Source organism: Colobus angolensis, unplaced genomic scaffold (assembly GCF_000951035.1).
Source record: "Colobus angolensis palliatus isolate OR3802 unplaced genomic scaffold, Cang.pa_1.0 Scaffold327, whole genome shotgun sequence".
Taxonomy (NCBI): Eukaryota; Metazoa; Chordata; class Mammalia; order Primates; family Cercopithecidae; genus Colobus; species Colobus angolensis.
The window spans coordinates 505,768-527,619 of NW_012116566.1; the positions used below are offsets into that span (position 1 = coordinate 505,768).

At 43.5% G+C, this 21,852-nt stretch overlaps 1 protein-coding gene across 1 annotated transcript in view; it reads right to left on the bottom strand.

Annotated features, from left to right (window-relative positions):
• Positions 1 to 9,654: 9,654 nt before the first annotated feature.
• OTULIN (OTU deubiquitinase with linear linkage specificity) overlaps positions 9,655 to 21,852 on the bottom strand; it is a 38,185-nt gene continuing 25,987 nt past the window's right edge. Inside the window, exons 5-7 of the mRNA XM_011951763.1 lie at positions 20,872 to 20,997; positions 17,875 to 18,144; positions 9,655 to 15,398 (exon numbers count right to left, since the gene is read on the bottom strand). Of these exons, the coding sequence (XP_011807153.1) occupies positions 15,204 to 15,398; positions 17,875 to 18,144; positions 20,872 to 20,997 (591 nt within the window). The 3' untranslated portion in view covers positions 9,655 to 15,203. The remainder of the gene's footprint in view (positions 15,399 to 17,874; positions 18,145 to 20,871; positions 20,998 to 21,852) is intronic.

Below are 21,852 nucleotides of genomic sequence, written 5' to 3' on the forward strand. Positions count from 1 at the left end.
CAGGTGTGGCTTTCTCCAAAATTGAGGGACTGCTTGTGGACGAATACAATCTAAAAATACAAGGCCATGAAGTAGTTTTTCATTCAGATGCTGAGAAACAGGTTTAGGCAACTCAAAGCATAGAAAATAGAGAGTGAGGATTTTCTCTGAGCAAGCCAAGGCTAGAGCTCCTCCTTTGGTGGCCTATTTGAGGGAAACAAGGGAGGTCATCCTAAATGTGCAGTTGCCATTTGTTCTGTAGTGACTTACAGGGATCTCAGTGGCAAAGGGCGTCAGTGAGACACTCAACAATTGAGCAAAAAGAACTAGGTGAGGCTTGCACTTGGAAAGTCGTGGTAGGATTGGACCTGCCGGCCACATGGCTCACGGAGTATTGACGGCTTTGCACATTGGCAGGAAACCCTCCCATTTGAGATTCTTCAAATGGGGCATGGAAGGCCACCCCATGACTGCCTGCATCGGGTTTGTCTTGTACCAAAGTTACTCTTCCCTTGTTTTCACTTTGCCTTGATTGTTAGCATTAGCCAGAAGTTTGGCTTGGAAATATCCTGGATAGCCGATTCCCTAAGAAACTGAAACATTTAATATTGGCTTAGGACGTATCAGAAGGGGCCAAATAAAACTGCTTTACAATAGTAAAAGCACTTTATACTTCCCTCCCTCAGTCTTCCCAATAATTAACCTTGGGAGGTGCAAGGGGTGGGGGGGCCCCGGATGGGGAGGCCTGGGAGCTCCCAGGGTAATGAAAGAGCTGGGCTGAGTTCTCCAGACACCAGGGTGCATCGCAGTAGGGCCAGCTCAGGAGTGCTCACTCCCAGCCCTCTAGGTCTCTCTCCTGGTTGGAATAATCATTACATATCATAACTCTCAGAAAATTTATTCACTCAAATCTTCAGAATAAGAAGTGTGAAATGTTAACAGCTCCCTGCTCTTACTTGTTCCCCATTTGGGGATCTTCTGGAGGGAAGGGGCAGGGGGAGAGTAACTTTTCCATACCCTTGGTTTCTAGAAACACATCAATTTCCAGACTCAGTAGCTGACTGGTTTTTTTCCCCTTCAAATTGAAGTGGGAGACAGTGTGTTCTGCAAAATAGCAAGTATTTATAGTGTTGTAATTACATTTCCTTGAGAAATATTTTCTTGTATTTAAAAATCTTTCTACTTCAGTAACTCTCTCAGCAGAACAGTGCCCGGGACAGCATGTGCCGGTTAGTACCAGCTTTGCAGGTGAGCTGACTTCTAAACTTAGGATGACATCTTCATCGATCAGACCATTGCATGTCCAGGAAAAGGGGTCCTTTATCTTCTAAGTTCTGCTCCCCATCTTTCTTTTGGAACCAAAATTGCAGTGGAGTGTGAGGAAGGGCTTTGAAAGACATGGAGTGTTGAGACGTCTGCATTGCATATTCAGCCAGTTCAAAGCCAGCAGCTCCCGCCTGCATTCTGTAGACAGCGCCCTCACACACAGCCCTCTGACGGCTCTCACATAAAGCACTGCAACCGTAGGAAAGCATGTTTTTGAGCAACGTGTTTGGTAACCATTCGGGATACTCCTCTGTGTGGTTATTTTGAATCTCTATTTCTGTCACTGAAGCAGCAAAAAACATCATGTGACTCATCCACTGATCTAACCACATAAAAGAGGATGTAGAGAAAAATCTGAAGAGAAACGTAAAAGGGCCTGTTGCCTGCCCCTTTAAAGGCACAATGTCTAAAATCATGCAGATGTTCAAAATGAGAGAAACTGCCATCAACCCAAACTGCACTCAGAAGTCAGAGAAGTCACAAATACATAGTATACTATCTGATCTCAAAAGGGAAAAAGGAGATTGACGAGACCGTAAGTTTAGACTTTATTTTCTTCTCGAGGGGACATTCAATCTATTAACTTGCAACTTTCCGCTAGGAAGAGCATCAAAGGTGGGCCTCCTAAATCATTTTTGAAAAATCTTTGTCAAGTCCAAGTGGTTCCAGGAGAATTATAGCCAGTATCTCTTAAAATATTTCATTTTAGTGATAATGTTTTTCTCGGCCTCATTTGCAAACAACCAGGATCTCTAAAAGACTGCATAAGATATATGCACTTTTATAGATGGCTGTCAGCTACACACAGATTCAGCAAATGGTTTTTATGTAGTACCTGTTTTAAGTTAGACTATGTAACTTAAAGTGCACTTCACTAACAAGACACGACATCAGCGTCTACAATATGTCTATGCAAACAAAAGCACACAAGAACTAGGCACCCGTCTCTCTCCAAGAGTTTCACTGGTGGTTTCCTTAGGTTAAAGAAGGGGACAGACCAGCTAAAAATGGTTGTACCACTCACTGTACAACCTCATGGAAATTCTTACTATAAGATTTAGAGGCAACGTTCCCTAGCTATGAGCCAGGGAAAGAAACAGCACCTCTGGAGTTAGGGAACATTTGGGGAACATAACTGGGTAGATGCTGGTTCCCTGAAGTGTGGGGCCATAAACATGCGGGGACCCATGGTTTGAATGAACCAGCCTCTGAAAGCTAAGTTCAAACCACCCTTGCGTAACAAAGGGGTACAGGGTACACATCAACACCAATCACCCAGCACCCCACAGCGTTGGTCATGTCACCATGCGGCAGGCCCCTTATCCCAGGGCTGCCACATCCACAAGCCTTGCAAATACACTGCTCCTTGGATGCAATGAGATATTTTGATTGCTTAACGATGTATTCATCAGGGAACTGTCTGAAGCTAGTAGGACCAAGGAGTTAATCGAAGGGCTTTGGGAAAGTGGACAAGAGCCACGCGCGTGATTCTGTTCCATGCCAACACTCATTCATTTAAGGAATGTATTCAAGCTGGAGGCTTCCATATCATTCACGCTTCTTGGCCTCACCTCGCTCATCTCTCCAATGGGAGGCTTAAGCCATTATTGCTAAGGTCCCTTCCTGGTCTAACACTCTGTGTATGATCTAGGATTTGGAACGTGGCATGAGATCCTACAATGGAAGAATAAAATTACCTCATTCTTCATTTCAGATCTGAACATTAGCAGGCATCTAGATTTTTTTTTTTTTTTTAAACAAAATTAAGTGTGCTTAGAGTCATTCCTCTACATGGGCTGTGGCTGTCAGCTCATAGGTTTGTCAGTTTCACATCAAAACTGTGGGTATAAACTGTTGAAACCAATCACATTGAAATATTTAGCTGAGCACAGTGGTGTGCATCTGTAGTCCCAGCTACTCGGGAGGCTGAGGCAGGAGGATCACTTAAGCACAGGAGTTGGAATTCAGCCTAAGCAACAGAGCAAAACCCCGTCTCTAAAATACAAATAAAATATTTGTGTCGTTTTTGATTAAAATTGACTACAGCGGTCAGTATAAAATATATGTCGCTTTTAAGGAAGTGCTGTTTATGTATCTAACAGATGGAAGTTTTTTGCATTGGTAAGAGCATTTATATATGCTTTGTTTCAGGGTTTATCGATTTGTATTCATATATTGTCAAATAGGTTTCATACTCTAATTTTACTTTAAGTAAAGCTTAAACACTTGGCATACAATTGAGATTGCTTTTAGTTTCTTGATTTTTTTTTTTATTCTAACCATGCATCTGTTTACTCACTGCAGTTACGTGGTTTCCTAATCCTGATTAGTTTCCCTTTTAATCAAATTTACCTGAGATATTAACATTTTGCCCTTTTTGCCTTGGTTGCTAAAACCTCTAACCACTGGGAAATTTCTCTAAACTCCCTGTCTTACTTAAATATAACCTATTTCTTCAGATTTTATTCTGCATTAAAATTACTTTTACTTCCCATAACTTCAGTAATATTGAAAATGCTTCTCTGAACCCTCTCCAACTTCTCTATACACCTTCTCAAATGGGAATGCCAAAACGAGGCAAGTGTTTGGTGAGCCTGAGAAGGGCAGAGCCTGACAATCCTCCTGCCCACATCTAAGAGATTCTGACTCTTCTTAGTCTTTATGGGAAAAGCATTACTCTTCTATCACTTTTTTTTTTTTTTTTTTTTGAGACGGAGTCTTGCTTTGTTGCCAGGCTGGAGTGCAAGGGCGTGATCTCGGTTCATTGCAACCTCTGCCTCCCGGGTTCAAGCGATTCTCCTCCCTCAGCCTCCCGAGTAGCTGGGACTACAGGCATGCTTCACTACACCCGGCTAATTTTTGTATTTTTAGGAGAGACGGGGTTTCACCATGTTGGCCAGGATGGTCTCAATCTCCTGACCTCGTGATCCACCAACCTCTGCCTCCCACAGTGCTGGGATTACAGGCGTGAGCCACGGCGCCCACCCAGCATCACTTTTCTTAAAGCCTCACATTTTAACCTCAAAGAAAGATGGCTCTACCCTTTTTTAGCTCCTCATAAGACATTACAGAAAGTGTTTCATTACATACCTGTAGTCAGTAAGATCCTAGGCATCCTACAGACTCACTTGGGATTGCCTATATCCTTCCTTACTGCTCCTTTTTTAAAATCCCAGAACTCAGTCCTACCTCCACTGTGCTTCTCTCTCACTGCCTCTAACACCAACCATGTTTTTGAAGGCTTCAGAGCTGTGCTCCTGGCCCCAGTGCATGGGCTTTGCCATGTCCTCAGGCCTAGCTATCGGGTCAGGTGTGTTCAGTTCCTGGTTGCCTTAAAGACAGTGCAGAGCTGCGCTGGCCCCAGCATCACTGACTGTCCCTGTGGGGAATGGTACTGTTAATACCACAAGGGGCAAATCTACACCCCAACCCATGCTTTCCCCTGACATCTCCATCTAGAGGCGGCACATTTACCTCCCACCTGGAAACCCCCTCCACGACCCCCCAACTGCCAGTGGAGTCCCACCAAGCCCTGCCCCCTGGTATCTCTGCCTTCCACATCTTCCTCTTTATCCTCTGTAGTCTCACTTGCTTAGCTCAGGAGAAAAATCATGGAGAATTTCTCAAAAATCGTGGAGAAAACTATGCCTTCTTCTAAGTTTTTTTTTTTTTTTTTTTTTTTGGACACTATTAAAGGCAATGCTTAGGTACAGGGAAGGCTGTAACTGGAATTCCAGGCACAGGAGTTGGAATCCAGCCTAAGCAACAGAGCAAAACCCCGTCTCTAAAATACAAATAAAATATTTGCGTAGTTTTTGATTAAAATTGACTACAGCAGTCAGTATAAAATATATATATTTGTAATTCTGCTCCAAACAAGCTCCAGGTTTCTTACCTGGACAATATAAGATAGTAAATACCATGCCGATTGCCCAGTTCAATACACTGGGCTTCGAACAAAAGGAAGAAACAAATCAGGAGCTGCGAGTCCTCATTCCGCCTGCTGCTTATTAGCTGTGATTCAGGCAAGTGACTAGATGCCTCTGGATCAGCCTCCTCTCCTCTAGAACAAGATCTTTTCTACACTGTTCTAATCTACTGTACCACCAGGATTTGCAGAGTGGCCAATGGCAGTTCAGGAAGGCGGGGGTGCTGTGTCTGCGAAGCTTCTAAGCCACATGGAAGTGCTTCAGCCCAACAAATCCATCAACATTACTGTGGTCCACTTTCAACAAAGAAAAATGACTAGAGCTTTTATGAAACGAAAAACCGGCTTATCTCAGGTTCAGAAACCCTTGATTCCAAAGACCGAAATAGAATTAACAAATGCAATCATTATTTCCAAACTTTACATTATACTATAAATCTCAAATTCTCAATCGGGTCTTTCATCTGCTACACAATAAATGTTCTCTTGGTCTCAAGGAAATGGCTGAGAAGAGCGGCCTGTTATCTCCACTGCCCCGGCACCATCAGGGCAGATGCTGGCAGTTCATGTGTGGTCTGAGGTAAAGAGCGTTTCCTCCATCATGCCAGCAAGGCCACGTCCTAACCTCGCCTGGTTCTTGTCTTTCTCCCAATGCCAACCCGCCCAATGCTATTTAATTCCATGCTCTTCAGAAAAGCATATAAATGGCTGGCAAGCCCACTTCCACCTTCACTGGGAATCCAGTCCTCATGTGCCCAGGTTCCCTAATCTGGGCCTATTTCCAGCTCCAAATACAGCGCTGATGCCCAAGTCTGTTTTTCCAGCCCTAACTTGTTCCCAATCTTCAGACCAGTCACTGGGTGTATCCAGTCACCTCCCAACATCTCCTCAGGGTCCGAGAAGGGCCGTGGCCTTCAGCCCATCCCTGCACACTCTTTCCTCACCCCTTCTACACTTTCTCCAGTCTCCCCCATCTAGAGCAGTCACACGGGCACCCACCCAGAAACCCACTCCATGTCCCACTCCTCTCAGTCCCATCAGCGCTGCCTCCTAGCATCTCACTCCCACTCCCTCCGTTTCCTCTTCAGTGCCAGCAGCTCGGCTCAGGGGCTCCTGCCCACCTTGGGCTTGGATGCTACAGAAGCTTCCCTCCAGAACCATCTCCCTCTATCAGGCTCAAGTGTTTCCTTGGACTATGATGGAAATGACATCTCCTGGAATTGTGCATCACGCAACCCACACACCCTTTCTCAGCAGCCCGGGATACGGTTCTAGAGACCCTGGCCTGACGAGCCCCCTGCTTTGCCCGGCAGGTCCTTCCTCACTGTAGGCACTGCGCTGCTGCAGGACCAGTCTGACACTTAACACGGGTGGGCACCAGGTTACGCCTGGGCTACGTGTAGAAAATCAGAACCCAGCCAGAGAGGACGACACTCACACTAGAGAACGTGGCCACAACGGCCTCCTGCTGCAGGAGTCTGAACTCCCTGACTCTGCCATCCCTCACCATGAGGAGGGCAAAAAAGGACCAAGAGTAGATATTTCAAAAGACTTTGTAGAGATGGTTTCTTTGCAGAGAGCGACACTGAGTCCTACTCCTTCTGGAGCAGGGGGTTGCAATACTCAGAGCTTGAAATGGGGTCCTGGAGACTCAGTGGGCTGGTGTCTGACTCACCCATCAAATCTAACAGAAGAGCATTGGGGCCGACTGGCAAATCCCAAGTTTGACAGGGCAGGGGGTCCAAAAGTCTTTCCCTTGGCCCAGACCCTGGCCTCACAGATCAACAAGCTTGCCTGGAATCATCTTAAGGCCTGCCCCAAAAGGCCATCTAGCAGGGTGGACAGGGCTCAGCAGAAAGAAGCTGGAGCTATCACTGGCTTCCTAGGAGCTGCAAAGGAGGAAGCAGTGGTCGGAGGCAACAGCATTAGCACATCCCAGGAGTTGCCTTGGTCAAGGCACATGGGAAGGCCCTGAGCCGGGGACAAGAAATGAGGAGGCAGAGGGGGCCTCAAAGATTCCTGAAAGGACCCCATGAGAGAAAGAGAACGAAACCCTGGAAGCTCAGAAAGTGCGGCCGACTTAGGACAGTTCCTATGGAGGGCTGAGATCTCTGCTCCCTCCCTGTCTTGGCTCCCTCTTCCTGTTCTAACTCTGGGGAGCTAGACAGGGCAGTGAGCAGCTGTCACAGCTTTCACCCACACAGATGCGATATTCCAATTTCTGAGTTAGGAAAGCATTTGGCGACCTAAGAGGACTATAAAGTCTATTACCCAGAGCACTCAAAAAGGTGATGGGTCGCCCTGAGTTGAGTTTTCACCAGGGGTAGGAGAAGGTCTCCGACTGAATTATGTCTTAAACAGCGAAAGACAAAAATAGTTGCTTTGTGATTCCATCCCTGGAGTCATGCCAGTTCTGCTCACCAGTGACAAATACACAAGAGTCTGTGAAAGGTGGGGAGGGCTGCAGAAGGGAGGGCTGGGGAGGGTGGGCACAGCAGGAGGTGCAGATGGGGAGGGCTGGGGTAAGGATGGAGAGGGCTGGGAGGACTGTGCCTCGGCGAGCTCACCCCTACATCCCCAAGCTTGGAACCATGCCTGGCCCCAGAGTCGGCACTCTTTGGTGAATGGATGCAGGCATTCTCATCTTCCTACCCTGAACATGGTGACTCCAGGACACCAGCACGACAGCCCTCCCTCCCGTGATCAAAAGGCCAAACCCTTTTTGAACTAAAATACTCTGAGTTCTTGTTACTTGCAACCAAATGGCTTGACATGGAATCCCTAACACTTTTGGTCCGCCTTTCCTTCCTGCTGCTCCCACCCTATATCTATCTCATTTCTGTGAAATTCAGATAGAACACTCAAAAGTGGTTATAAAAGACATGAACAGATGGCTCCCAGGAAAGGACCTGAAAATGATTTATACAAACGAAAACACGCTCAGCCTTTCTCAAGTAAAGAAATGCAAATCAGACTTTCAACCATCAGCTCAGCAAAGATCAAAATGTTTGATAAAGCCAGTGTTGGAAGGGCCTAAGGAAACGTACACGTGCTCTCCAATGGGATTGTACATCAACGGTACCACTTAGAGGACAACTTGGTAAGACGTTTCAAGCACACACTCCACTAGCAAGAGTTTCATGTCAGAAAAGAATACGAACAGGGAACCGAGCCCAGACAAAAGGCAAGGGTAGGGGTGAGGACGTGGGACAGAAAAGTCAGAGAAACTACAGAAAGAATGCCCAGGTTTCAGGCAAGATGGAAGTGGTCAATAGAAAAGTATTGTATAAACAACCTCTCGTTTTAAACACACATAATGCAGCTGGTGTTCTTTATTTAATGGTTGTAAAGGGCTTCCATAAGACCCAGAGCCTGCATCCCTGTTCTTCTCTCTACTTTCTTGAATGGGAGAAGGCAGTGGAAAAGGAAATTCAAGAAACACTGGCCACCGAGTTGAGCAGAGCACCGTAATTCAGAGAGGCAGAGGGAGAAAGTGCATTTCTGACACTGAAAAAGTGTATCAATCCAAATGAATGGGCCAGTGGAGGAGGAAAGTGGTTTACTGTTCACAATGGGGAGGTCTTGCTGCTACACATGACCAACGTAGCACTGCTGTCTAATGCATGCCCAGTACCTACCCAATGGGTTCTTCAGAAGCCCAGCTCCATTTTGCAAGACTCCCAGACTCCAGGTCTTCGACAAACAGGAAGGCAGAGCTCGGCTGACTCAAACTTCATTCTCTAGCCCCAAGATACCTCTGAAAGTCCAGTCTTCCCCCATCTTCAGATGATTAACTTCTTCCAGTGAGAGCCTGATTCATTAGCAATTTGTTGAAGTTCTTGCCATCACGTTGCTGGGTACATTTCCAGCAGTGTAAATGGTTCATAAAGAAATGTCTCACACATACCACACCTCTTTGCGGCAAACACACAGCAAGACTGGGTCAGAATTGCAAGAGCAGCCCTGCTTTGCAGGTCTGGGGGATCTTCCCCTAATAAGTGCTAGCACCTCACTTAATCCACACCACCACTGAGACAGACCGTGTGTGGTAAAGATGAAGAAACAGATTTAGGGAGGTTCAGGAACTGTCCAAGCCCACCCTTTTAGCGGGCAGTGGGAATGCTGCTGAATCCAGACCCAAGCTGGTAACTATGCACCTAATTTGGCTGGCAGGGTTGGGGGCACTTAGTATGGGTTAAGCACTGTGCTAACTGCTTCATCTCATCTAACTCTTCCACACCGCCCAATACTGCCTCCCTAAACCCTTGATTCCTCTGCTCACAATGGCCAGGGGTCAAGAGTCAGCCTTGTGGACATCATAGGTCTGCCTTGCAGGTGCCAGAAAGTTAAAGCCCAATGCAATAGCACAATCTGCCAAAGTCCTCAAAGGCAAGCATTTGACCACAGCAACACAGCCAGGCTTCTGAGTTATATTTTCTAAGTTTATTTTTAGTTATTTGTTTTTACAGTCCTCTGCAGCAGGGTTTGCTAAAGTGGATCAACAGCAAAGCCCCCAACGTCGGTTCAGCTTCTGACAGCGAAGACAAGAGACTCAACAAGTAACAGAGGGAACTCTGGCCCCAGAAGCCAGGCATCTGACCGCATCTGCAGGTGGAAACCAAGGCCCCAAACTGCCCAGAGCCTCAGGGGCATGTTTTTCAGAGCAAGCGAAATTTTGGACCCATGCTGAACATCTTACGGTGTAAACAGAGGGACTGCTAAACAAGCCAAGATGAGCGCTGCCAGGTTCACACAGTGTGCTGCTCCGCCAGCCTCCATTCACAATGGCTTACCCACGGAAGAAAAACACCATCGCCCCTGGCAGAAGGTCTAAAGTTGGCTTATTATCCTCTCCAAATTCATAATACAAAAAGTTAGAAGTGGCTAAAATGCAGGCAACAATACCAAAATATTTTTATAAAAACAATGGAAATGATAAAGAAGCTTATTAAATACATTCATTTTGACTTTGTTCCTTTACCAAAATACTCAGAAGTAACCAACATTACTGCGGACTGCTGTGGTTCTTATAAGGAGTACAATGTTTGAGCACCATTTATGTGAATACAGTCAAGGCATTTTTCAATCTGTAAATGAAAGCTCCTAAAATTAAGTATAAAATATTATTTTAAGTTCAGAATTAAGCTCAAGTACTTCTGCTTACTGGGAGAACTGCCAAGTCCACTGCCAAGACTGTGGACATTTTAAGCCCTGTGTCCCTTCCTTGTACTGATCCATGTTTTGGCAGTTTCATTTCTGACCCAAACTTATACCAAACCAATCAATGAGATTAACTGAGAAAACACAGTGTCCTCCTCCATTAATGCTACTGAATGCTATTAAAAAGCATTCAAAATGCTTAAACAAACTGGTGGCCATGAGATCTGGGAGCAGATACACACCATAAATGATGTACTGATATAACATTTCAATACAATTAATGTATGTGTTTCTAGACTTAATAACCACTCTATGTATTTCCATTGTACATACCAAAACCCATTCTACCATTCCCGGTAGTAGATTTCAATATACCCTGAAACAAATACAATACATGGGGCCAGACGTGGTAGCTCACGCCTGTAATCTCAGCACTTTGGGAGGCCAAAGAAGGTGGATCACCTGAGGCCAGGAGCTCGAGACCAGCCTGGCTAACATGGTGAAACCCCATCTCTACTAAAAATACAAAAATTAGCTGGGAGTGGTGGTGCATGCCTGTAATCCCAGCTATTCGGGAGGCTGAGGCAAGGGAATTGCTTGAACCAGGAGGCAAAAGTTGCAGTGAGCTGAGATCGCACCACTGCACTGCAGCGTGGGCAACAGAGCAAGTCTCCATCTCAAAAAATATATAATACAATACATGGGACAGTTCACCTCCACCCTCCCCGAATACTGCTGAGTTCCAAGCTGCGAGGACACATGCACATAAAGGTATGCTGTGACTGCAGACCAACATGCATGCACACACATGCACGTGCACACACACAGACACACCCCTTCTGGTCATGGGCAAGCCCACCTCACACCTACTGCTAGTGACTTACAGGAAAAGTCACAGGGGACAGGCTGTCAAAACAGTTTAGTTTTGTTGTTTTTCATGGCTCCAATTTATAAACTGAATTACAAAAACATTAGTAATCAGTTGTCCGTGTCTTTCCTCACACATTCACTAAACCACTGTTCCGTTCAACGTGGCACTGGCTCCCTGGTCTTTCCATCCTCTTAGATGATGTCACAAATGAGGTTTCCCAAGACAGTTAAGCATTAAACTATATACTTCTGTTAAATCAGGGACTTAAATTTTAGAAATAGGAATTTGTAAACTGTATACACATAAGGCTTTCCATTCATTCAGATTTTTATTCTTCTATAATTTAAGCACAGGAGGTTTGTCTGGCATCTGGTTTTGTTCTTGAATGGCATTTTAACATTTATTCGAGAATTAGTTCCTTCTTCTTACAGTTCTTTGGACCACTTTTAAATAATTTGATATTGTGCCCTGCCTTTGCTAAACTATTTGGGAATTCCATGTATTTCTCATACACTTCACACACACTGAGGGCTTTCAAGTACTCACAGATCTCACATAAAGGCATTTCTTTTTCTGCATGTCTACAAGTTAGATTCCCCAAGGGTTTATGCTTCTGGCTTTCAAAGGGGAATACCTGCAAAGTACTGCTTAAGAAAAAGATATAAGAAAACGATCCAACTGTACTTTAGTGTCTGAAGCAGACACATTCAGGAAGTCTATGGAAGTCCTACGTAGATGCCGAGATGGCAGGAGTGCTGTATCATTAAAGGTGATTCAGCACTCCAGAGCCTCTAAAAGATCTTCAGAAAGTAGACTAACTCTTAGGTAAAACAGCACATTGGGAAGAGAAAGAGGACACGATGAATAACAACACAGGATGAATAACAAAAAACAAAGAACTAGTACATAAAAACTCACAAAGGCTTTTCCCAACAGAGGTGTTAACAATTCATGGGGCTTGAGATTTTTACCTAAGCTCCAAAAGTGGAGGGAAAAAAATAAAACATACCAAAGCAATGTCTGTTCTCCTTAAGCAAAGAAAATCTTATCAGACACTAACTGAATATATAATAGAGTAACAAAAGTGTAAATCGCTATATAAAGAAAAAAGGATTCATCCTGTTCTGTGCATTGAAAACATTTTCATCCACTCAGTATTCTAAGGAATAGGAACTGCAAACATTTTCAATCAAATCCAGGCCCAAATCATCAGTTAGAGACCATGTATTACTGGTGTCTTGTTCTCTCATGTGACTATCATTGTTCCTCGTGGATGGGTAAAATCAACAGATGTATACGCAGAAGCAGCTCAGGATGTAAGGAGGGGAATCTGAAAATGTTCTGGAAAAGCAATGTTAATTCCATGAAGCATAACACAGGGAAATTATTTCAGGTTTAAATGCACCTTAAATGAGCTCACAGGTATAAAAGTCATGCTTGCAAAAGATGGAGATAACTTTTCTGCCAATACACAAGGTCCAAAACTCCTAAACTCTTGCAAGAAACTCTGGGATAGAAACTTAGGCAAAGTATAGTTCCTACTATATTCGTTTCTTCTAGAACATCTTATCATTTTGAAGACTGCTCTAAGTGGAACATCCTCCTGAATCCATTTAATCTCCATTCAACTTCTAATCTGCTGATGTCACCTGACCAGCTCAAGACCAAGAATGAGAAATGGAACTCAGATTCTGGGCAACTGAAGCTGCATATTTATTTTTAAAGTTGGTCAATCATTTCTATTTCCTGAAGTACTATATCTTTGAAAGCTGTGCTTCTCTGATGCCATGATCCCACTAAACTTAAACAAGAGCCTGACAGATTCTGACAAGGCCTTCAGACAGAAAGCCACATAAAAGAAACACATTCTTTTGCCCAGAAATCCAATTCAAATTCACAAAGATAAGAACATTTTCAAATTGCAAGGATAGATGACTATTATTAACATGAGTATTCTTAAAATTCGATGACATATACGAACTAATGGTCAGATTCAATGTACCTGAAGGGCACAGATCCCTACTGCTATGTATGTACAATCTGAATGTTTTGAGTTGTGCTTTAAAAAATATCAGAAATGAATGGTAAGCATTTCCTGCTGTAAAATCCCATATACTACAATGAAAAATCAAAGCCAAGAAGAAGTCATTATTACTTTAATTTGGCTTCTTGGTACCTTCTTATTCAAGGCACAATTGCATTTCACAGTGAAAAACACGAAGCCTCTCCAATGTATTCACACACATTTAGAGCAGAATTTGATTCCGACACTCTAATCAATAAACATTCAGCAAAATGTGGTGAATATTACTCATGAGGTAATGGGAGAAAGCTAAAGTAACAGTCTGAATAGTTTTGTGCATCCTGAGTTTTCTTAACTAAGACTTTATTTTTAATTAAAAACAAAATTTACATTTCCAAAAAAGGTTTGCCTCAAAAAAAAAAAAAAGATAGCTTCTAAACTATATTAAATTGGACCAAATTAAGATTTTAATTATTATAAAACAAAGCTCAGTACTTCAGGGAAACACTGCCTCCACGAACGTCAAGCCAATCCAGAGGCTGCCAGTAGAATCCTAAACAGTGATGTCTCCGGTTCATGTGAACACCATCTGCAGTCCACACCCCTTGAGGACAATTCAGGCCATAAGGCAGACCATGCTCAGCAGAGCGGCCCCTTCACCACCCCAGCCACCACCCTTAGCCTGACTGGGCAGGCGATGGCTCATAGCCAAGAAGGCTGCCTCCCTCAGGCTTCCCAAAAACAATCAAGGGCATACGTGGCTCAGCCACACTTTTGTACTCATATTCCTACATGTTTCTGCTTAAATACTCATGAAAAATTTTAAGATGGTTTGCTGTCACTCAGCCCCTACCCCAGATGGGTTACATAGATCTGGCAATGGACACACCCTTCAACACAGCATGAAAAGAGCACAGGAAAACCCAGCTCCAGCTAAGCCCTACCTCAAAGTAATTTGGCCTTGGGGCCCTGCTCTGAAAACAGGTGGATACAAACTGTCTGGCTATAAAATCGTGAATCTATGGAACTGTAGAATAATTAAAGTTTCCAACACGAAACCACAAAAGCAAGTAGTGTCTGTCCACACTGACGGGGCACCACCTGCACCAAGCCCCAGACTCCAGTGCGCTGGGGGTATCAGACACCTGTCATAGTCACAAGGAGCAAGAAGTTCTAGATTCCCTCACTACTCCCTCCTACAACTCCTCCCGTCTTCAAAAATGCCTTGAAATAACCCACTTTGGGACCCGATTCTTAATCTGCTGCAAAACAATCAGCCTAAAATAGGCTTAACTAAGATGCAAGTCCAAACCATTGCTCTTCCCTTCATAAGAAGGAGAAGATAAGATTACCAGAGGTTGTCATGACTATGCCAGCCAGTAACAGATCCATCCCAGAATTATACCTCTTAAAGCAGACTGTTAGAGGCCCCCTTAGTGCAGTGGGCAGCACGTCAGTCTCATAACCTCAAGGTCCTGAGTTAAAGCAGACTATATAGGGAGATCTATAGAAACCCATAGAGAAGAAAAAAAAAATACTGTCTTAAAAAAAAGAGAAGCCAGTTTACCATTAGAGAGAGTTTTGATTTGAGATATAAAGAACATATTCTTCTCCAAAACTGAGTTTCCTCTGACACAAAAGTATTTGCCTTCTGGAGAAGATATGGTTTGCACCGTCGAACAGGTATGCTCTGAAGGCCCCCACTGAAATATATTGCATCATAGATGAGGGGAAAGACTTGGTTAATTTCTCTTATCAAAAGCGAGTCTTCAGGACATCCTATCCAACTTGGCTCCCAAGGGCCCAAGGGTTCTTCTCAGTGATTGTTCTTAAGAGACCCCCAAGCCTGCAGCCCAAGCCCAGGAGTCACCTGTGCAGCTTCACCACGTCGCCAGGCTGTCAGGAGCATGCGTCTCTCATAGACTGGTCTCCTCACACACTCTGACGGGGATGTTATAGTGCCGATCGTCCTCGGCAATGAGCGTTACCACTGGCCAGTCCTTGGGTGGGTCGGTGGGGTAGACTGTGATGAATTCTTCCGTGTTGTACTTGGAGAGCCGGTACACCTGGATGGTGTGGCGCACAGCATAGGCAAGAAGGAACATTTCAACCTGGGAAGGAGAACAAATGGGTATTCTGAGGAAGAACACACTGAAAGATGTGGCTTAACACCATGTTCCACCCATTATCCCACAGTGCACAGCAATGGTGAAGCCACAACCTTTTTTCCTCCTGCTTTGGGCCCAGCCTCCATCCTTTTCTACTAAAAAAAAAAAGGCAGAACGAAGAATGGATCATATGTCTGATAAGGGTCCTGTATCCAGAATAAAGAACTCTTAACAACAATTAACAAAACAAAAAACCAAATAACCATCTTAAAAATTAGGCAAAGGATCTCAACAGACACCTCTCTCCAAAGAACTGACCATGGAAAGATGCTCAACATTGTGAGTCATCAGAGAAATCCAAATCCAACTACAATGAGACAGTGCCTCACACCCACTAGAATGACTATAACCAGTAAGATGATAACGGGGAGTGGCTGCTTCATGAGCACAGGATTTTCTTTGGGGGTGACATGTTTTAGAACTTCATACAGGTGGCGGTCACTGGCAGTGTACTAAATGTCAATGAGATGTACACTTTAAAATGGTCAATTTTATATTACATGAACTTCACCCCAATAAAAAAAATTAGAAGTGTTGGTGAAGATATGGTGAAACAGGACACTGATATACTGCTGGTGGGAATGTAAAATGGTGCAGCTGCTTTGCAAACAGTCTGGCAGTTCCTCAAAATGTTCAAGAATTACCATATGACCCAGCAATTCCACTTCTCAGTGTATACCCAAGAGAACTAAAAACATATGTTCACATAAAAAAATTATACATGAATGTTCATAGCAGGGTTATTCCCAGAACTAAAAAGTAGACACAATCCAAATACCCATCAAACTATTGAACAGATGAATGAAACGTGATCCATCCATACAATGGGATATTACTTATCAATAAAAAGGAATGAAGTACTAATACATGGTGCAATATGGATGAAATCTTAAAAACCATTATGCTAAATCAAAAAGCCATAAACAAAAGACCACATATTATATGATTCCATTCATATGAAATGTCCAGAATAGGCAAACCCATTGAGATAGAAAGTAGATTAGTGGCTGCCTAAGGTTAGAAGTAAGAGAAAGTGGTTACTAATGGGCATGGGGTTTCTTTTGACAAAATGCTCTAAAATTAGACTGTAGTGATGGCTGCAAAACTTTAAAAGAATGAACTTTATGGTATATATACTTCAAAAAAGAAATTGAAAATATCTTATTAAAAAAAAAAAGAATGAACTTACCATCACAGCAGACCTTATAAGGTCTTGGAAAAGACTAACTTTAGTCTAATATGCAAACCATCCTCTATAAGCCTTTTGACTGCAAGGTACTTGCTATGGTTCAGGAGACAGAAGTAACCCACATTATGAGTACAGATAGCTTTTGAAAGTAACTATCATCAGCCCTGCCTGACCCAGCAGTGACCATCAGTCTACACTCCTTCCTACACACTTGGCAATAAGAAGAGCTTCACACTCCAGGACAGCTCAGAATGGAACCTAACTCAGCTCTCTAATCCTTGCAGTATCTGTCCTGGCACTTGGTCCTTTTTAGAAAAAAGCTGGTACAAGAGTCAATTATGTAAGTAGGAGGGTGGCACTTTAGTGGTTGACTATTCCACTAAAAAAACCTCATTAAGACTTTTTAGGAAAATGAACACATCAAACATAGCACAAGGTGTGGTGACTCAACTATACTGGCTTAGAGACAGTACTGCACTGGGTTTCTGTGTAAAACTCCACACTTATCTGTAAAAGATCCAAGAGCAGGCTGAACTCTACTGGCTAAGGTGACTCCATTTCTCTTTTTAATGCAGCTACAGTTGTCAAGATTAAACAAGATCCTTTGAACGGCTCTTCCAAGTACTTCTTTTACTTGTAGCCTCCCAGAGCCAAGAGTACTAATCCCATCCACCCCTCTGAAGAATAAAGCCCAGGCGGAGATAATGGTGGTGACTGTAAAGTACGTCCACAATTCTTTGCTACTCCTCAGTCCAAAAGGTGGAGCCAAATTCCTCTCCTGAGAGTGAAATGCATTAAGTAACTTGTTTCTAAAAAGTAGAAAACAGTAACAGTGTGTGACATCCCAGATTAGGTCACAAAAGGCATTTTGGCTTCTTTCTTGCTCTCTGCTTAGATCACTCTGAGAAGCCAGCTGCCATGTTGAAAGGACACTCAGGCAGCCCTGTGAAGGCCTATGTGTGAGGAACTGAAACCTCCTACTACCTACCAGTAAGGAACTGAAGCCTCTGCCCACAGCCACGTAAGTGAACAACACTGGAAGCAGATCTTCCAGCCCCAGCCAAGCCTTCAGATGACTGCAGCCCTGAACATACAACTGCATGAGATCCTGGGCCAGAACCATCCAACTAAGCTGCCCCTGAATTTCTAACCTACAAAAACTATGACATCAAGTTTGATCGGTAAAGCTGCTTTATTTTGGGGTAATACATGCTCAAAAGCACAACTTACCTGTTCAAGACCACCAGTGTGTCCCACCTGGTTGAGGTGGTTCCTCAGAAGCTGTCCCGGGTCATTCGATGTGTCCCGAGCAAACAGAAGCACAGAGAAAAATGGTACTTCCTTTCCTTTCTCTTTATCATTATATAGTTCAATGGCTCTGTTTAGCATTAGAAATTTTACAGCTTCATAGAGGCTATATTCCTCCTCCTCGTTTGTGAATAGTTCATCACAAGCTATCTGTCTTGCTTCGGCAGTTCTCATTTCAGCCAAGCCTGCCCACTACAATAAGAAAGTCATGTAATAATTAGAATTTTTGTCCTAAAAATCCCTGGTATAGTACCATACTACGAGCACAAAATTCTTATTCTTATTATTTTTTTTTTTTTTTTTTTTGAGACGGAGTCTGGTGCTCTGTCGCCCAGGCTGGAGTGCAGTAGCCATCTCAGCTCACTGCAAGCTCCACCTCCCGGGTTTACGCCATTCTCCTGCCTCAGCCTCCCGAGTAGCTGGGACTACAGGCGCCTGACACCTCACCCAGCTAGTTTTTTTGTATTTTTTAGTAGAGACGAGGTTTCACCATGTTAGCCAGGATGGTCTCGATCTCCTGACCTCGTGATCTGCCCGTCTCGGCCTCCCAAAGTGCTGGGATTACAGGCTTGAGCCACCGCGCCCGGCCTAAAATTATTTTTAAAAAGTGACCATGGGTCACTTACCAATGCTCACAATATTCAGGTTTCCAGATTAAAAAAAGGTACACTTTAAAGCACACAAACTCCTTATTCAGCTTTTTCTCCCATTAATTTGAAAGAAAAATACAATGTAGTAAGCAGCACTGAGGCTGTGGAAATTTTTATTCCCTTAACCTCCCAGGCAATGAGATTGAACCAGCCAATCAGAGACACTTACAGAAGAGCTAACATACATGTGTGAAGCCTGTGTGTGAAGCTGTGAAGGGCAGCTACAATTACAAGGGGCTTACAGGAGGGTTAGCACCCAGAAACACAAAGCCAACCCTCCAAAATGGAACAGAGGCAAGGAAGAGCCTAGGGGCTCCTGAATAATAATTTACTACACTTATCCCTCTAACCTCAAAAATATATATGAACTTCAAATGAATAAATCCATTCAGGAAACTCTTATTGACTCCGGATTAAGAATAAAGTCATGTGTTAGGTATTCAGTGAATACAGGCAAATTCTTTAAAAAAGAAAACCTATAAATTTATGTGCTTTTAAGTTACAGTGAGTGAGAATAAGAGATGCCAACATAAATGCCATTCCTTATGAATAAACAATAACTAGTGCCCCTCTCAAACACCATTATGGATTTTAAATCCAAGAATGAATTTTAATGGTAATGACCGCATAGAATTCCCTCTAATATTTGGGCTGAAGGCTGATACATGTTTGTCTGTATCTCATATTTTCCAAACTAGACCAAGTTACCAATCATGGACATGGCTCTAGAGTCAGTCGGAATGGAATCAAGCCTTCACCACAGAGCAGCTGGTGGCTTTTGCAGGGCATTTAACTGAGCTCCTGGCCTCAGTTTCCTCATCTAAAAAACAGGAATGACCACAGCACCACCACCTTCATAGTCGTGAGAATTAAGTAACACATGAAATTTTAGTCTGGAGCCTGGCATAGAAGTGTTAGGAATGCTGGCTCAGATTATCAGTGAGTAATTTTAATCTTATTGAAAATTGGCGCCACTCAAGCATTCCCAAAAATGAGGGTCTAATTATAGTAGAAACACCTAATAAAGCAGAAATAGCAATTTCACAAGACCTTAAAAAAATGAAAACGAAATTATGACCTGTGGTTGCACTGAAGGGCCCTCTCGTTCACTCCCACAGGGCTAGAGCCCCGCCCTCAACCTTCCACTAACCCAAAGACTGAGGAACACAAAATCCTGCGTTCTAGTCCAACAGGTAACAAGGACAGTATTTCCCTCTTCCCTTCTCTGGCTCCCATTTCTTTATAGTAGAAGAAAGATAAAACTACTGGACTTTTTTTGACAGTATATTTTCCAGTAAACATTTCTTATCTTTCTAAGCAAAAACTAGTTTCCAAGAAGTCAGGGCCCTCAGTTCACTAACTCAATAAAGCACTAAATGAACACCTATTATGTGCCAGGCCTGCTGCTAGGCACAGGGTGTCAAGGAATGCACAGGACAGTCTCTCCTGGAGCTGAAAGTCTAATGGGAGCAGCAGACCATATGTGAGTAAAGAAATCACTGCTTGAAACGTGCTAGGAAGGACCTTGAAAAGTCCATGTTTGACCCCCTCTCTACCTGACCACCCCTCCACTGACACCCTGGCCCAAGTGACAGGCCCTCAATCAGGGTTCTTGGTGAGAAGAGCTCCAAGCTGCTCAATGCAGGCAAGCTAGGGGTCATGTAAGCCAGTGTGCAGGCAGGACATCCAACCCAGAGGAGACACTGGAAAGCCACAGAAAGGTAGAATTTTAAAGACCAAATCAATAGGAATCAGAAGACTAAGTTCTCCCTACAATTCTGTTTCAGAAAAACTCTCAGGACAGTTTTCTAAAGACAAGTTACTAAATCTACTAACTGGAAAATCACTGAGAAAGAAAATAAGTCTGATAAATATGGGCAGAATCTTAAAACATGAGCATAACTGGAAAGAATAAATGTGAATTACTAATGATATTAGTAGAAGAAATAGGAACCAAATGATATTCTTGAAACATAAATATGACTTGGAACAAAGACTATATTTGTTAAGGTTTCCTTTTAAGAAAGTTAAACACTTCATTATTTGATACCCTAGGACATGGCATCTTGCTCTAAGAATATATAAAGTTGGTACTTCCCATTTTACCAAAGCCCTCATGGGAAAAGTTTGAGTTCATTTAAAACCATTTTGCCTAAAATCAGCCAAGAGCATTTGAAAATCCACTGAGTGAAGACTAAAAACTGGTCTTCTGGGGCAAGCAGGAACGAGAGCTTCACCCTTATCAGACAGGACACTACAGGTTCCAAACCTTCTTCCTCAGCAGAGTAAGGGACTCTCTAATTTTATCAACCAGGTCCTCGTTCTTCCCATCAAATTTCAGTCCAAGTTTCCATTGCTTGATCCAGTTGTATTTGCTTATGAGTTTTTCTGGTAACTACAACATCGAGAAACAAAGAGATAAAGAGGTGTTAACATTCCAAGAAATCCACCACACGATCCAAGCTGTAAGATACCACAAAGTCTATAAAACCTACCTTTGTTTCCAGAATTAATCCTGCAAATCTGTCATGTGGGTTTAGGATGGAGGACCTAAATCTAGAAGTCAGGAACTTTAGAAAGTACCATTCTGAGGAGGGCTGCTGGAGTGAAATGGTGCTTTTGGTTGAGATGCCAAAGCACAATCTGCCTTGCAGGACTCCACCCACGGCCAGGACATTCCACAGCAGTTGTACAGATGAGCTAAGGCCATGCCCACAGCACGTCCTCACACCAACCACCTTCAGGCTATAGGACTCACTGCAGCCTCTCAACCACCACCTAACACATGGCTCAGGACAGTGCTTCTGAGCATGTGAGAAGGTCCAGGGTGAAGCCAATCCTGCTCCTTTCCCAATAAGAAAAATAAAACCTAGTTTCTGGTATTTAAAAAATCCACCAAAAAAAGGTAGAAAAAGTTTGTTAAATAATGTTAACACATATACTCAAAAGTTTTAACATTCAGAGAAATGACACTATGTCTAGTTTAACTGTCTAATCGATATATTAAGATAAAACAGGCCGGGCGCGGTGGCTCAAGCCTGTAATCCCAGCACTTTGGGAGGCCGAGACAGGCAGATCACGAGGTCAGGAGATGGAGACTATCCTGGCTAACACAGTGAAACCCCGTCTCTACTAAAAAATACAACAAAAAAAAACTAGCCGGGCGACGTGGCGGATGCCTGTAGTCCCAGCTACTCGGGAGGCTGAGGCAGGAGAATGGCGTAAACCCGGGAGGCGGAGCTTGCAGTGA